Source organism: Gnatocerus cornutus, chromosome 9 (genome assembly GCF_029298725.1).
Source record: "Gnatocerus cornutus isolate USDA-ARS CGAHR chromosome 9, icGnaCorn1.1, whole genome shotgun sequence".
Classification (NCBI taxonomy): Eukaryota; Metazoa; Arthropoda; class Insecta; order Coleoptera; family Tenebrionidae; genus Gnatocerus; species Gnatocerus cornutus.
In genome coordinates, this window is record NC_142241.1 from 13,027,807 (window position 1) to 13,043,942 (window position 16,136).

The 16,136-nt window shown below is 41.1% G+C and overlaps 3 protein-coding genes across 3 annotated transcripts; 1 reads left to right on the top strand and 2 right to left on the bottom strand.

The window, feature by feature from the left end:
* Positions 1-926: 926 nt before the first annotated feature.
* dom (domino helicase) lies at positions 927-14,123 on the bottom strand. The gene is made up of 20 exons (XM_088046294.1): positions 14,033-14,123; positions 13,378-13,556; positions 11,214-12,632; positions 10,518-11,021; positions 9,978-10,468; positions 9,742-9,928; positions 9,418-9,554; positions 9,182-9,368; positions 8,490-8,991; positions 8,078-8,208; positions 7,612-8,027; positions 7,188-7,560; positions 6,610-6,921; positions 6,246-6,557; positions 5,976-6,197; positions 3,833-3,868; positions 2,649-3,768; positions 2,006-2,596; positions 1,587-1,954; positions 927-1,535 (listed from the first exon to the last, which is right to left on the bottom strand). The coding sequence occupies exons 2-20, from the start codon at positions 13,543-13,545 to the stop codon at positions 1,236-1,238; spliced, it is 7,776 nt and encodes a 2,591-aa protein (XP_087902420.1). The 5' UTR covers positions 13,546-13,556; positions 14,033-14,123; the 3' UTR covers positions 927-1,235.
* Rad51D (Rad51 recombinase D) lies at positions 13,795-15,749 on the top strand. The gene is made up of 5 exons (XM_088046295.1): positions 13,795-13,967; positions 14,347-14,501; positions 14,555-14,673; positions 14,884-15,085; positions 15,135-15,749. The coding sequence occupies exons 2-5, from the start codon at positions 14,358-14,360 to the stop codon at positions 15,582-15,584; spliced, it is 915 nt and encodes a 304-aa protein (XP_087902421.1). The 5' UTR covers positions 13,795-13,967; positions 14,347-14,357; the 3' UTR covers positions 15,585-15,749.
* Positions 15,605-16,113, bottom strand: EMRE (Essential MCU regulator). Its single transcript, XM_088046297.1, has one exon. The coding sequence runs from the start codon at positions 16,013-16,015 to the stop codon at positions 15,761-15,763; it is 255 nt and encodes an 84-aa protein (XP_087902423.1). The 5' UTR covers positions 16,016-16,113; the 3' UTR covers positions 15,605-15,760.
* Positions 16,114-16,136: the final 23 nt, after the last annotated feature.

Here is a 16,136-nt window from a genome sequence, read left to right on the forward strand (position 1 = left end):
AAGTTATCAAGAACTGGGACAATTCCACTTATTTTTTTATTAAACTTTTTTAAAAACGTTACCTTTCAGACCACTAATTGTAGCTTCTAATTCTGTTGAAAACAGTGGTGTACCAAAAAAACTGGCTGTATAAGTACTTAATTGTTCACGAAACAAACGGGGTAGTCGAAAGAATTGCGCAGTTAAGATGGACAAACGACTTACAAAAACAATTTACGTTCACAATTTTCCCTATACATAAGTACTTCACATGATTATTGTTATTTCGTGGTGAACGTGATCGGTTTTTCGGTCATTCTAATCAATAATAATAAATGAACAATTCAATTTACTTACTTAATTTCACAATTCAACACAACGATATAAAAACACAAATATGAATCTTTTTCTTCTCGTGGATTCGATTCGCACGTTCGCAGGTCTGCCAGAGCCAACTTGTGGCGAAAAAATAAACTAGGAAAAGTCCTGAAAATTTGGAAGGGACTTATTAAAAGTACTAAAAGATAATAAGGGAACCCCTGTTCTCCTGTTTCGGTATTAAAATATCTAAAAATTGCCTGAAACTTTTGGGCATACTTTCGATTAAATAAGTGCAATTTTTTCCTCTAATTTTTTGTAGGGGCGAGATTTAAAATGCGGCTCTGTGATTGGTCGTTTAGCTGTTGATTTCATGGGAAAATCTAAAAATTAACAATAGGTGTTAACCCTTCTTTGATGATGGAGGTAAACAAACCAAATTTTTTTTCGACATTGAAATAAGGGATAAAAATTTAAGAAATAAAACAATACATTGCTTTAACGATTTATTAATAATATTACACTTTATTGTATTTTCTCATCTTCCTAGAAGACTTACGCCTGAAAAATACACAACCACTTAAAAAGTGATTATTACCGACACAAATCATGCAACAAAAACCAACATAAAAAAACTGATACTTTATTTATGGGAATAAATCCTATTACAAAAGTTACATGAGGTTTATGTACAGTTAGATTTTAGTGTCGAGTATAACAAACTTCCAGTTACATAAGTAACTACAATCCAGTTGACATAAAAAACTCAACATTAATAAAGAAACCTAGGAGTAATACTAAAAACCTGTGAAATATTTCTATAAAATTCTTTAGTATCACAGCACAAGATTGAAAGGAAAACACACAACTAAAGCCGTGTTTTTTTTACATAAAGAAAAGAAAAATACAAAGCTCTAATACAATACCAAAAATAAACTTCACTTTTTTATAAATCTACTTACTTGTTCCGCACTTGAAGTTTGCGGAGTCCCTTGTTGTACATTTGATGTAGGTTGCACTGTAACTGCAACAATTGACGTCCCACTTGTCTGTAGCCGCACAGGACTTCCCTGTCTCACTACAGTGGGGTTTTGCAATGCTGCCGACACTTGCGATAACAACTGAGCTTGTGCTCCGCCTTGTCCTTGAACTTTAATCCCCGCCAATGCCCCAGCCAACGTTGACGATCCTTGTGGACGCAACGCCGAACTCAAAGCCTGAGAAGTTGCAGCCACAACCTTCAATTAACAATTAAAAAAACTTGAAAGAAAATAACAAAACCGTCGAACCTGGATCGTCTGTTTCGTCCCTTGGGAAGTATTCACTGGAATGACCCGCGTCGGGGTTCCCTTGGCCAATACCACAGGACCACGTGTGATTCCCAAGGGGGCGCGCATTACTTGTGTGAACTGTTGAACAGTCATTGCGGTTGATAGAGGCTTCGGACCTACGATTAGTTGCGTTTGAACGTTGTTCTTCCCACCCACTTGGGCAATGTTGAGTTTTTGCGTGGTAAGTTTCTTATGGGCAAGGAGTTGTTGATGGATTTGGAATTGTTTGATTTGTTGGGAATTCGCCGCTTTGATGGTGGGAGTTATGGTTTTGCCGGCACTCGCCAAAGTCACTCCAGAAACGGGAATCGTCACAGTTTGCGTCACTAAAATGATAATACGTTCAATTGTCCTTATCAATTCAAGTTATTATTTACCTCCTCCAGTGCTAGAAACCGCCTTGACCAAAGTCGCGACTTGCGTCCCTGAGGTTCCTGCTTGCTGGACAGCCTGTGCCAAGACCTGTGATGACAATCCTTGAATACTCTGCGCTTGAGTGCCTCCAGCAACAGCAGCCGTAATCGTCTTCTGCTGTTGTTGTTTCTTCAACAATTGATTCACTTCACTCTCCGTCACAGTTCTGGTAATTCCAGTTTTAGTACCCACAGTGACCGCCTGTCGGACGAATTGAGGCCTCGGTTGTGCTTGTGTAAACTGTACAACCGCTTGTTGCCCCCCTATCGTCACAGTTGAATTCTTAACAGTCTGTCCTGAAATCGTTCCAGTTTGCAGTCTCACATGAGGCTTAAAAGAAGCTTGTTGACGGATAAGTTGTAACTGCGCCGTACTGATGGATTTCGCTTGGATAGCCGTGGGAGTTCCTTCGGTTTTTGTTTGGACTGAAGAATTTCCCGAAACTATCAAACGCTGCGTGGCGGCTTGCAGTTGAGCAGGACTTAAACCAGCGACGGAAACAACAGTAGAGGCTTGAAGTGGTGAAGTGATGATTCTCTGAGAGCGAATGGTGTCTGCAAACCAAAAATTTAAGACGCGAACTAAGAAAAAACAGGAGAAACGTACTTGGAGGAGTCGCAGGTGTCGCAGAAACTGCCGTAGCAACACTGGAGACCACGTTCACGGTCTGAGTGACAGTCATCTGCCCTGCTGTGGTAACAGCTGGTCCACTAGAGACCGTAACAACTTGTGACAGTGTCGTGGATGAGCTCGATGGTGTTAGAGGCAGCAAACCTTTCATCATCTGGAACCTAACAATCTGCTGTTCAGTGGTCATGGGCTTCTTTTCCCTCGCCAGGCGTTCGGCTCTTCGCGCCGCGACCTCCACAGGTAAAACGGGATGATCAAGATCAATTCCACACTCCGTTAACATTGCCGTGTGTTTTGGATTTTTCGGTAATGGATTGGTGCTAACACTTCTTTGCGCCGGTACTCGCTTATTAGCGATCGATTTTAACGAATCGTACCTCTGAATCATGACTTGGGAGAACTTAGAGTTGTTATCCTGGGTATACAATTGCGACGTTCGCATCGGTCTGCCCGACTTCTGCTGGAATGGGAATTTCTGCACGGTTCCGCTCTTGTTCTTCTTCTTGCGGACTGTGCTGTCGAAGACTTGTTTTCCTTCTTCTCTTTGTATCAGTACGGTTTCGTAGCGTTGGCGACACTGTTTCGGAGAACGATATGTTATCGAAACAGTGTTTACGTAATCAGCAACGAAGTCCCAATTAGGAGTGTGTCCTGGTGACACCACTAACAGGTTCAAAGGCAACCCTTGGAACGACTGTATCACTTTCAACAGTGCCATATCTTCGTGTACTGTCCAATCATGCCACAATGGCGTCTCAATCGCCGGTTTCGGCACGTTGGTTTTGCCAGAGATTGGCAACGTGTTCCTCATCAACCCTCTGTACTTTTGCAACTTCAAGTCGCGTTTGAGTTTCAGACTTGTGGCTGAATGGAAAAGAGATTTCGGGGCGTTCATAGAATCTTCCTTTCTAGGAATCTTCAACGCTCTGCGGCTATCAACAAATCCAGCCTCGTGGCGAGTTCTTTTGGCTTCTTTTTTAACATAAATTGGTGGTAGTTGCGACTCTGACATTATGTTCACATCGTACAAAAACGACATTGTCTGATCTATGTAAATATCGGTGTCTTGTTGTGGGGGCGTGGGAGGACACCACATCTAAAAGTTTCATTTTTAGATACAATTCTGCCAATTTGAGGGAAATCAAAGGAAGGGTACTTACAGGCATTTGTTCCATGGTATTATCAGAAACCCAAATCTGTAACACAGGATAAAGATAAATTTGTGAGTAGAGGTTCAAAGTTATGAAGGGCTAAGAATCGCGATGGTCGAGTTTTGAGTTTTTATTTAATAGGACAAAGGAAGCAGCTACTGGAGGAATAAAGGCGATGATTCATGATCCTGGAAAGCTTTCTCTCATTTCTTTCCGGAGTTGATACCTACCTATGCACTTCTTTACGTTATTTAGGGGATGGGAATGTCGGGGTGGGTTGCGGGTTTTATAAAGAAGCCGCCTTGCTCGTGTCCAGCGGGGCAGTGTTTTGGTGCCCGCTGCGGACGCCGGAGCAAGAAGGCACCAAAACCCGCGTCCACCCCGCAATGAATAACACATTCGCAAGAGAACTTCTTTATTTCTCAATTATGTACATGACCAGTTACTAAATAATCGGTACGTTATAATAAATGGGATCGGTAAAAAACGAAAAGCACCGGTAATCGAAACAAATCGCTCGGTTTTTAAGATATAAAACTAAAAAATGAGAGACAAAATACGGATAGTTAATACAAGATAGTAAGACTATCACAATTCTTTTCCTTCGGCATTTAAATACATTTTTTTGTATGTACATGATAGTGAATAAATTTTCGGTCGTCCCTGAGCATTCGTAACTAGTTTTTGAATAGAATCCGGAAACAATGCCAAAAGAAAAGAGACCTTCAATAAAGAAAACTCAACCAGCAACGTAATCTGTACAATGAAAAAATGAAATTCTCAATGAAAATTTCAGAGGCTCATTCACACTTATAATTTACAAGTATTCGCATAAAAATGAGTTGTAAAAAAAACTATAATCCTAAATGTTATGTACAACATAATTTTCTTTGTTTAATCACATATTCACAATTTTAACTAAATTGTTCTTTGTCAACACTCGCAATTACTCCGATTTAATTACTTTATTTTGAATACCGAAGTCTGAATCATTTAATTCGGCTTCCGAACTAGTCCGTTTTAAAGACTCATTCACGTTCTCACTTATATTTTCTACATTATCGTCGTCTTTTTCACTATTTATCGAGGAAGCTTTGTGTATAGGAGGCGAGTGTGTGACCCAATCATCTAACGTTTTATTGTTTGTACAACGTGAGAACTTTCTTTTCAAACTAAGTTTAAACTTATTTTTGGCCGATTTCTTTAAATCGTCAAGACCGTTATCTATCGAGTTATTAAAATCCGACAATTCTTCAGTTGTATCAGCAACACTGTCATTATCAACAGATCCATCCACCACTTCTTCGTCTTTTTCGAGGCTATTTTTAGAGTCTTCCACCGTTGAGTCTACACTTTGCTCGTCAGTCTCTGGTTGTGAAGATAAGGTGTACTGACCTCCTGAGATGATGTCGTTGAGTACAACTTTACAGATCTTCCCTTTGGGTATTATCGTGTCTACGGAATTCTCACAGTTCGTACCCTCGATCGTACTTTCTTCTTTCTCTGCGTTCTCAATTTCTTCGTTCTTTTCGCTATCATGATTCAGCACACTTTCTTTTTTCGAAGTCTTTTTACGTGTCCGCACCAAGTTCTTCAGCGGAATGTCATCTTCTTTTTCCAAATCTTTCTCGACACTGTTACTTTTCAACTTTCTGCTAGAATGATTAGGAGAGTTTTTAACGGGTTTCACGCCCGGTAGGATTGGACTTACATCCAAAGTCCAGAGATTTATCGCAACCGTTCCTCTAGACCTAGTTCTAGGTGAGTTTGTATCAACGTGATTCGTCAAACTTTTAGTGATGGATCTAGATTCTTGTTCTGATTGGCTGTCACTTTCCTCAGGATCGCTCGAGTCTGTATCTCCGTTAACATTTCGCGACTTTACTGAATCATCTGCGCTTTGAGAACATTCAGATTCCGTATTTGTCTCTTCCTTCTTAATTGCACGTAGCCTGGTCATCCGCCGCCTATTAAAATTCCGCTTTAGTTTAGCTTTAGCTATTTTTCTGTCACTGGCGAATTTATTTCCTACCATTTTTTTCATGACCTTGTTGCTTTGCGGTGATTTATTGTGTAGATTTTTCAGTTGACGATTTTTATTAACAAACTTCTTCGCGCTCGAATTAATAACCTTTTTATTTTTAGTGCTAACCTGATTCGTAGCATCCTCCCTTGAAAACGTCAGCAATTCATTCTCTTCCTCCAACTCCCGCGCTCTTCGTTCTTCCTCTTCGCGCATTGCTGCCAATCGATTCTGTTCCCATTCCTTTTTCTGTTCTTCGATTTCCCGTTCCGCAGCCGCCAGTTGTTCCGCCGACCACGCCGATTCAGTTTCTTCAATGAATTTCATGGCGTACCTCTCGATGGGGGAGAGCTGGAAGAAAGTGATTAGTTTACTCAAAAAATTAAAGAAAAGAAGTACCTTCTTGATAACATTGTCGATTTCTTGTTCCGCTTTGCTCATCTCTGGCTCTTTTTCTTGGTCGTCCAAAGGTATGTTTTCATCAAACTCTGCTAAATCCGCCACCGCTTCCGCTTTAGCTGTTCTTGCCGCTTGGACATCTTGATCGTCTTCGCAAGCCGCCAACGCGTTCTCCAGTGCCCCCAACGCCGCTTTGTCTTCACCTGGTGGCGGTTGTTCGGAAGAAGACGGTTTGTCACGATTGACAACTTCAGACATTCGTTTCGCGGCGCTTTCTTCATGGTCAATGTTGAACAGATCTTGTATTGTCGACTGTAACAAAGTTTTGTTAGTTTCGTCTTGATGAAGAAACGGTTTGACTTACGCTCTTAAAGTAGGCAGTTGTGAAGTTGCCTCCTTCGATGGCAAGGTCCCCTAGGAGTCTCTTCTGATTGGCTTTCTTCAAAATGTTCTCCTCGATCGTGCGTTCACTTACTAACCGATAAATGTGCACATCTCTAGTTTGACCAATCCGGTGGCAACGGTCTTGAGCTTGGGCGTCCATCGTAGGATTCCAATCTGAATCGTAAAATATCACAGTATCCGCCCCTGTTAGATTTACACCGATGCCACCAGAGCGAGTTGATAAGATAAAGGCGAAGATTCGAGTGTCGCCATTGAATCGTTCCATTAACAGCTGCACAAAAACAATATTTGTAATTGTTGCAAGGTTCTAGATAGTTTTTAAAATAATGATTAAAAACATGCTGGCCATTGCACTGATCTTCCACTGCTGCAAAAGTTGCAAGCTATAGGGAACTATCAACTGATCTACAGTGGATTAGTAACTATTGTTAAGTTAGTGAAAACTGGCTTTATCCACTAGTGAAAAAAGTCGTTTTCGGTACACAAAGGGTGGCCTAATATAAGACAACACAAGAAGAAGCGAGGTTTGAAACATACCTGTCTTTGATCCACTTTAGTGGTTCCATCTAGCCTCAAGTAAATGTGTCCGTGGAAATTCAAAAAAGCCTCCAAAACGTCCAACATCTTCGTCATCTGCGTGAAGATCAAAACTCGATGTCCTTCACTCTTCAATCTTCGCAGCAACCGATCCAAAGTCTGTAATTTTCCACAATCGTATTGTATCAATCGAGGATCGGGAAATTGTGTACACATAGCAGAAGCAATACGATGTAAAGAAGTGGCAGGCCCGGACAAAATCGTCGACAAATTTCGCTTTTCTTCCTTTTCGCCCCAATACGGACTGGGTTGAGGGTGCCAAATTTGCATTTCCGGCTCCGGGGCTCGAACAGGAGGCACGTAGAAAATAAACCTGGAGATAAAAAGCGTAGAATCCGGAAATTGATTAAAAAGTACAACGAACCTATCACAAATACCTTGAAGTTGTTCTATCCTACTCTCTGGACTGTGGACAAGATCTTTGAAACACGAGGACAAGTCCAAATTTGAATCACATTCGGTGTTTTCGGAGCAATTCCAAGATGTAACAATGCGAGTCTTATCATCGAAAATCGTAACAATTCGACGAAAATCTTCTCCATATAAAGGAATCGCCGAACATCTCCGTTCGTTGATTCGAGCCATGAGTTGTAATCTCGTCTTTAGATCGTCTTTAAACAAATCCATGTCATCGGACGAGCCAAAGTCATTATCACCGTATTCATTGTCCCATCGTACGTCCAAACTATTTGATTGATTAGCGTATAGTTGTTCTATGTATTTCGATCCAACTGTTTTTCTTTCTTCTTTTTCGTCGGTTTTTACGGAGGCGGACGCGCTCTAGATTAAATAACAATGAAAAATTGCTGTACAAAAAGCCGTGACATTACCATCGTGGTGGTCGTGTTGGTCGTCGAAGTAGTCACGGAAGTGAGCTGGATTTTCATAAACGCTTTTGTTATTTGGTGGGCAGTCGCGGCGGTTAGAAGCGGTTGCTTGGAGAGGAACGTGAGCTTTTGTCCTGGAAGAAAACGAGGTGAGCATAACAATATTCAAAATGGTATATTGTTTAACGAGTGAGAAAGTTGCTTATTTTTAACACACGCAAGTGTTTACGACATGAACCGAAGACCACTCATAAAACAATCTAAATATGAATAGAAAAATGTCTGTTACAATCATACGACTTGACCACGAAAAATCGAGCCGTTTGGTAAGCAACACTTTGCTCTCCTTTCTGATTTAAATCGCAGACACCTTGTATACGACTTATTGGCAGAAAGGAACGCGAACAACACATACCTGCTGTGGTGGTAGAAACGGGAATATTCCCAGAAATCCCCGGGTTCTGGGTCAATAACAGATGTTTCCCTGTGGACGTTTGGACCAGTTGAGCAAAACTGGCTGAAATCTTATCCGCTGGCTTCAAAACCGACGTTACGCTCACAGGCGTCGCGGACTGATTCCCAAGCAAAGGTTGCGAAATATTCACTGGTATAGCCTTTACAATACCCTGTTGGACGACATATTGTGGTACTTTTACTTTGATATTTTGTGGAGTTTGGACGTTTTTCCCATTCACGTCTTTCTTTTCGACTTTAACGGGTCCACTTTTTGTCTCTTCTTGTTTCTTAATCCTCATAACAAGACGACAGGGTGGGAGTGACGGAATTTCTTCTGGTACTATGTTGGCTTCGATTATTTTCCTGGGCGTGCGCATTTGCTTCATGCGATAACTTTGGTAAGCGCTCAGATTAAGCTCCATTGATACGAAGTTTAGATTTAACGAGTTCAAGTCCAATTGCTGAAAAAAAATTTGTTCATTCCGGCCAGTAAAAAAAGTCGATAAGTTGTGAAGACTAAAAAGTCAGACAAATGCCTCGATGTCGCTCACGTAATGAGGTTTGACTTGAATGGATGCCAACCTCTCAGACGGTGTAAATATCATCATTATAAAGAGAAAGATAAAGTGACAGGAAGGAAAAAAAACTCACCTTCCAAACATCGTAATTTAATGCAGAATAAATCAAACTGGGATAAAGCAAGAGAATGCCATCGCTAAGAAAAGACGAAATCGTCGGTCGAACTTCAAATAAATTCGGGTGGTTGCAGACTTTACGCAGTTGCATGAGGACGTTGATGACACTCAATAAATTTCCACTAGCTAATGTTTCTCTCGTTCTAAAACATACAGTTGGAAAATTGTAATCACTAGTTTAGTGACAATTACTTTGCCCTTGACATGTAGTCGTCATAAAGATACCGCTGCCTTTTAGACAATCGACACAGAATCACATGCTCGTACTTCTTAGGCATCTGTTTTTCCACTTCTGACTTAAGCCGCCGGAGCAAAAACGGTCTCAACACCTAAAACAAGTCACTGTTTTGAACCACTTCTTTAGTTTATAAACACGATACTTTAATAAAATAAATTTCAGACAAATGCCTCGATGTCGTCATAACAAGAATGAGTTGAATGGATCTCAAACTTTCCGAAAGTGTATTGTATCATCATTTTAAAGAAACGTGGAATTTTGATGAAATTTTAGCTCACCTTATGTAACCTCTTGATGATGTTTTCGTTGTATTCCGCATTCCCTTCAATCATCCCCGTTACGGGATTTGCAAACCATTCCTTGAATTCCCTGTGCGATTGGAACACATTTGGCATCAAAAAATGCATTAAGGACCACAACTCCATTAGATTGTTCTGAAGTGGAGTACCCGTTAAAAGTAGTCGCCTGAAACTCCACTTTAACGAGCCGTCCAAACCAAACTTTGCAAACTTACTGTTGAGTTTGGAAGTTCAAAAGCAGCTGCCACCTTTGCGATTTAAAGTTTTTGATGTTCTGAGCTTCATCTAGTATGAGGTACTTCCACTTTTTTCGCCGGAAACTTTGATGATCTTGAATGACTAATTTATATGAAGTTATACAGATATGAAAAGCGTTCGGTTTTGTCCAGCCCGTTCTCTTCATTTTTCTTTCTTTTTGGGTCCCGTAGTAAGTTAGAATTTTGAAAGCTGGGGACCACTTTTTACACTCCATTTCCCAATTGAGCATTACAGATGTAGGAACGACGATTAAGTGGGGGCCCCAATTTTCTTTTTCACACGCCAGATGGGTCAGTAGAGCAATGGTCTGTATGGTCTTTCCCAAACCCATCTCATCCGCCAAAATACCATTCAATTTCCTCTCATACATCGTCACCAACCAGTCTAAACCAATATGCTGATATTCTCTCAAAGGTAATTTTAACAAAAATGGTACTTTAGTTGAAACCTACAAAGAAGATTTAGAAGACGAACGCAATTGCAATAATACCAATTACAGTGGTGGAAGACAACGTGTTTCCTTTCGGTTGTATACTCTCCGCAATTGCCGCTGCATCGTTAATAAGGTCATTATTTTTATCAGTCTTTGTATCTTCTCCCTCATTATGAGAATCTTCAAGCAACGACTTGAGACCTAAATCATCTCCGTGACTGTCGTTTTCTGATACGTCCATGTCAACTTCACGAGCTTCTTCATCGGAACTTCCAGTGAGTTCGTTCTCTGATTCCTCGTTTTCTTCTTCCGAAATCTCTGACATTCTTGAGTCTTCTTCGTCAGAGAACGATGGTGGAGGACCACTGTACTTCATTCGTAGTTCTTCTATGCTCATGTCGTTTTCAGCTTGAAGATCATCTAGTTCTTGTTGATGATTCTGCTCACCTTCCACTTGCTCTTGCTCCTGGATGGTGTCTTCATCATCTTCATCACTGGTAATATTAGCGGTGCTGAAATCTTCATCGCTCTTGGATTTTTCAGGTTTTTCTTCGTCAGACGCGGCTTCCTGTGATTTTAAGATTAATAACATACTGCATCGCATGGCTGAAAAACGGAATTTTGAAAAATCTTCAAGCACTAATTTTGAAAAAAACACGTCTGTCTAAAAATCAACACAAATTTTTCACTAAAAGGTGAAATATTAAAACCACGGAAACATTAAAGAATCAACAATTATAAAGCTATGAAATGCACTCACAGATCCGCTCAAGTCACTGATTTGAATACTGTCTCTATTTTCAAGATAGTCTTTAGGCAGTTCTTTCAGGAAATCATCGAGATCCATTTCAGACTCCCTCTGTAAAGCAGCGACTTCTTCGTTGTGATCAGCTGTCTCTCCCAAAGCCGCTTCCTCCTGTTCAATCGTCTCCTCATCGTCAGTGCTGTTCTGACTATCAGGCTGAAATTCATCATCCGAGTTCGCTCTTGAAACAGATCGCGATGACACGGTACTGACAGGTACATTATCAGTAGTCCTATTCATTCCTTCAGCTAATAACTGCGAGTACTTTTCTGTTTGATCAACAATAAAACTCAATTGTTGATCCAGTGCCTTTTTTCGCTTCTCTTCTAGAATTGTGTGTTGTTTATACTCCACCAACTTCTCAACGTTGTTCCAGAAAGTTCGAATTTCCTTCGCACAAAACGCAGCTATTCTTCGCAAGTGTTGTTCTTGTGCTTTTTCCGCCCGTTGCGCTGCCAAAGCTTTATCTTGGAAGTACTTCTGAACCATCCGCGCACATTTTTTCGCAGCAGCTTTCTTCCATTTTCTTTCTTGAGCGAAATCGGCTGCTAACCACACCATTTCTTCCAAAAGGAAGTCCCAATGGGCTTTCGTCCGCGGCATTTCTTGCACTTTGGGGAGTCTCTTCTCCGACCAAAGACCTTCCTTTTGGAGGTCCGCTATCCGTTGGACAACATAAGCCTCCTGTTTGGCCTTCTCCACTATCTGTTCTTGGTTGCTCACGGTTTGATGGTTCTGCGTCTTCACTTTGCTGGTACTCAATTTCAACTCCTGATGGTTCATTAAGGGTGTTGAAGTTGTAACGGGCGGCGTGTGTGAAATTCCCGGTAACGAACTCGCCGCCGTTGCCGTTGGCGTGCTCGGTACCGTTTGTACCACCGTCTCCACATCACCCTCCTTTGGATCTATCGCGTGTTCCTTCAAATACGCCAAATACGCTGGAGACTTCGGCTTCTTAGCGAACTGATACAGATCCAGGATATTTCCTCCAGCCTCCAAGAAATACGCTTCCATCAGATGTTCGTTGTACTTCTCTTTGATCAATTTGGATCTTACTATTCTGTGGTTCATGACACGTTGTAATTTGGCTGCGTAAGTATCTTTCTTCTCTGGTGTGGACGGTAATAATCTTTTAACTGGAGTTTTGGTCGGCGGCGTCTGAGACGGCATCGTCGATGAAGTACTACTTTCGCCACCACTACTCGGAAACAATTGAAGACGAACATTTGTATTGGTTCTTGGTTTCGTGAGAACGTTTACAATGTGTTGATTGGCTTGACTCGGTCGAAGTGGTGAAGTTTGGTTAACTCTTGAAGGACTTATGCTAATTATGCGCGTCACTCCACTTTGGGTCGACAGTGTGCCCGGGGTGATCTGGCAAAAACAAAAACGGGGAGCTGTAGAAAAAAAAGCCGAAAGTCTTTACTTAACCAGAGTTGAGAGCAAAAATTTTAGACACCATTTGACAATGACCCCGCATTTATAAACCGTGGCATAATTCATGTTCGATGATGTCCAGAATTTTTTGCCTCCATTCGCGAGCAATATAGCCACTCGAGCGAAAAACAGTAGTTTCGTGCTCATTACGTAATGTCCTAATTTGAAAACTTTTCAAAGCTTTTTGATGTTTTCTGACTGCGAATAGTCTTAAAAGGACTTTTTTGTCCATAAAACTAACAATAACGAGATTTGCCTTTATGTAACACGTAACCCATATATGGACACACCAATAAAGCAAATTTAAATGAGCATCCGAATAATGGAATTTAAAACTGTAAGGCGTAGAAATATAAAGGATATGACATGCTCTTTTATCTGACGAAAACAATGAAAAAATATTTCTTTGAATTAGCCGAGTTCAAAAGCATGAAAGAAATATAATCTCCCGATTATAAAATTGAAATTTAATGAGAAATAGGTTGAGTAAACGGATTTTGTGAATTAAAAAAACTGAATAAAAGTAATAAAAATAACAAAATTTCGTTTCGAATGATTAAAAAAATACTAAGTGGGCCCCCACGTCCAATTTGCAATCTCGAAATTGCAAAGTTCATAAGATCGAGAAAGGGGCCCCCGATTTCGCAAAAATTTTGGCGCCAAGCAGGAAACTCCCACTCACCTGGGCCAAAGCTGGAACTCCATGAGGCTGCGAAGTTGTGATAACATATTGTGCTCCTGCAACCTGAGTCAATCTCACAGCAGGGCGCTCTGCCACAGCTCGAGGACCTTGTTGACCCTCCCGCGGGGGCAGAGCACCCTGCGTCGCCCCCGGAGTTTCGTCGCTCATCGTTTACATGCCTACAAATAAAAAAAAAAGGAAAAATTCAAGACGTTTGATTGGTACTACTGTTTTGTTTTGATTTGACGCCAAGCAAAAATAAATAAACAACGCAATTTGCGCGAGAATTCCACTTAAAAAATTACATTTCAAGATGAAAAAGCTGACGTTGCAATTAAGTTCGTTTGCTTTCAAAATGAAATATTTTGGAGCGAAATCAATATACAATGACGTAAAATTTTCCTATTGATGTGAAGTTGAGAGAGATGAAAAGTCGTTAGGATTGAAGCCGCTTTCGGCCGAAATTTCCGCGGAAAGTACACGATTTAATTAGTGGAAAATCTCGGTATCGTTATTTGAACACGAAAAGTGTCGGAAAATGTGAAAATCATGTCGAAATGGGGCGTCTAAAACACATTTAGAACTCAAAGGTGAGACAAAGAGTAGGTCCCCAGTCGCCATGTTACATTTTCGTTTGCGATTGATCTCAACTTACCATCATGTAATCACAAAATATTCGGGCGAAAACCGCTCATCTGCTGATAAAAACACAACCAGCGTCTCGGTCAAACTTCAATCTACAATTGGATATTCCACGTTAAGAAAAAATCGCAAAATGTAGCCGATATTTTCAACATTTTACGCGCTCACATCCACAACGCACCGCCCTTGAGAAACATGGCGACGGGCTCTATAGTTGAACGCCCAAGCACAGCCGCCTGGACGACGCGGACCTTCTCTACGCATGCGTGGACTAAAACACACGCATGCGCGGCGGTATTTTCAAACAGAAATTTTGTTTTTTTTCAGGTTGTGACGAAATGGCGCGATTAAATACCAAAATTCATCAACTATTAAGTGAAGAAGTCGTTGAGGCTCTACATTCAAAGCAGATTTACACTGTTATTGACTTTGTAAAGGCGGAGACACAACACGTCGTCAGTGTGGGGAGGTTGAATTTCAGAGTACGTAAAATTGCGCAATGGTAAACAATTTTCTAAATGTTTGCTTATTGTAGGAAGTGTTGGCTCTAAAAAATTTTCTGCTGAAAAAGTACTCGGCGAGGGCTGTAAATGGATTGGAGTGGTATAAAAACACCCTGAATAACACCGCCATCATCCCTACTGGGATCCAGGGGTAACTTTTTTTTCCTTAACACAGAGGCGGGCTCAATTTTGCGCAACTTAATCAACCCCATCTCTTATGTAAGGAGCCGAAATTCCATCTTTTTGCCGCGCGCCAATAAGGAAGACTGAATTCACTCCTTGGCTCACTTCGCCCGCTGTAATTCGAACTGAAATCATTAATAACTGCCAGAATGTAAACACTTAGAGACTTCTTTTTCAGCGTGGATAAGTTGCTCCAAGGGGGCCTGGTCAGCGGCAACATTTACGAACTTTGTGGGCTTCCAGCGTCCGGCAAGACCCAATTCGTCTTAACTTTGGCAAGAAATGTCGTCCAAAGTACTCAACAAAGCGTCTACTTTCTAGACACGAAGAATGACTTTTCCGCGACAAGAATGAAGCAGATGTTGGGGCGACTTCCTGAAGTATTCTTATAGTACCAGTTAACATCTTCTATCTACTTTATTCTTGCAGGCCCAACAAACCCAGTGCTTGGAAAGAGTCATCGTCAACAGAACCTACACAAAATACGACGTGCTAAACGCTCTTTACCAGCTAAAATCTGAGTTGGAAGCCAACTTAAAGTTGCGCTTGGTCATAATAGATTCCCTTCCTAGCATTCTTCTGGACTGTTATGATTATTATAAGAACCACGCGCTTCTGAATCATTTAGTGAACATAATGCGCTACATATCAGATGTGCACCACGTAGTTTTCGTAGTGATAAATCTGGTGAGAATGTGGGACGACACCGGTGGAAACAAAAAGGGATATTTTGAACAAGTAGCGTGCGGGAAGTACTGGTTTTCCGTCCCTAACACAAGATTGAAGATTGAGAAATTGGAAGCGGGAGTTCATCGCGTGACTCTTCTTCCTAGTGATAACGGCGCTGATCTTCAATTAACATCTGAAGGGTTTTCATGACCAAGAAATAAAAGCGGTAATAACTTCCGATAAAGTTTATTTATAGATACTTTGTACATACAACGTTGCAGCCTGATGAATTGAATAATTTATTTTTCTACTGGAGGCTTAAAACAAGCTGGCAATTCATTAGAACCTAGCATATAATAAATAAGCTTAAAAGTACGTTGTGCATTTTAGTCATCATCATCGTCGTCATCTGAAGGAACAAACAGTTCGTTCTCTTCAAGAAAATTCGCTATGTGTTTGCTGATGGCAGCCCCAATCAGCAAACCGGGTACTACCGTTAAAATCAATCGGATTATACCAAAGGAGGTGCGGTGGGGCTCTGGGAGGACTCCCCCGGATTTAGAGTGGGTAGCTGTTCTGATAGCCCCCATGTGGGGAGGTACCGTCCAACGTCGCAAAATGGGGCTCAATCTGGATAACATTTTGAAGTGTAATGGACTTGGCACACTTTTTGATACTAAAATATAACCAAACTTTTAAAATAGGACGAGGCTGTGCGGCAAAGTGACAGATGTCACTGGGGTAATCAATAAAAGCGCCCTC

Coding starts and splice junctions, on each gene's coding strand:
- dom (XM_088046294.1), bottom strand. CDS start 13,545: ATGAGCGACGAAACTCCGGGGGCGACGCAGGGTGCTCTGCCCCCGCGG. Junction 10,469..10,517: donor ACACGTTGTCTTCCACCACT/GTAATTGGTATT, acceptor TCTTCTTTGTAG/GTTTCAACTAAAGTACCATT. Junction 9,369..9,417: donor GACTACATGTCAAGGGCAAA/GTAATTGTCACT, acceptor TGTATGTTTTAG/AACGAGAGAAACATTAGCTA.
- Rad51D (XM_088046295.1), top strand. CDS start 14,358: ATGGCGCGATTAAATACCAAAATTCATCAACTATTAAGTGAAGAAGTC. Junction 14,674..14,883: donor ATCCCTACTGGGATCCAGGG/GTAACTTTTTTT, acceptor CTTCTTTTTCAG/CGTGGATAAGTTGCTCCAAG. Junction 15,086..15,134: donor TGTTGGGGCGACTTCCTGAA/GTATTCTTATAG, acceptor TTATTCTTGCAG/GCCCAACAAACCCAGTGCTT.
- EMRE (XM_088046297.1), bottom strand. CDS start 16,015: ATGTTATCCAGATTGAGCCCCATTTTGCGACGTTGGACGGTACCTCCC.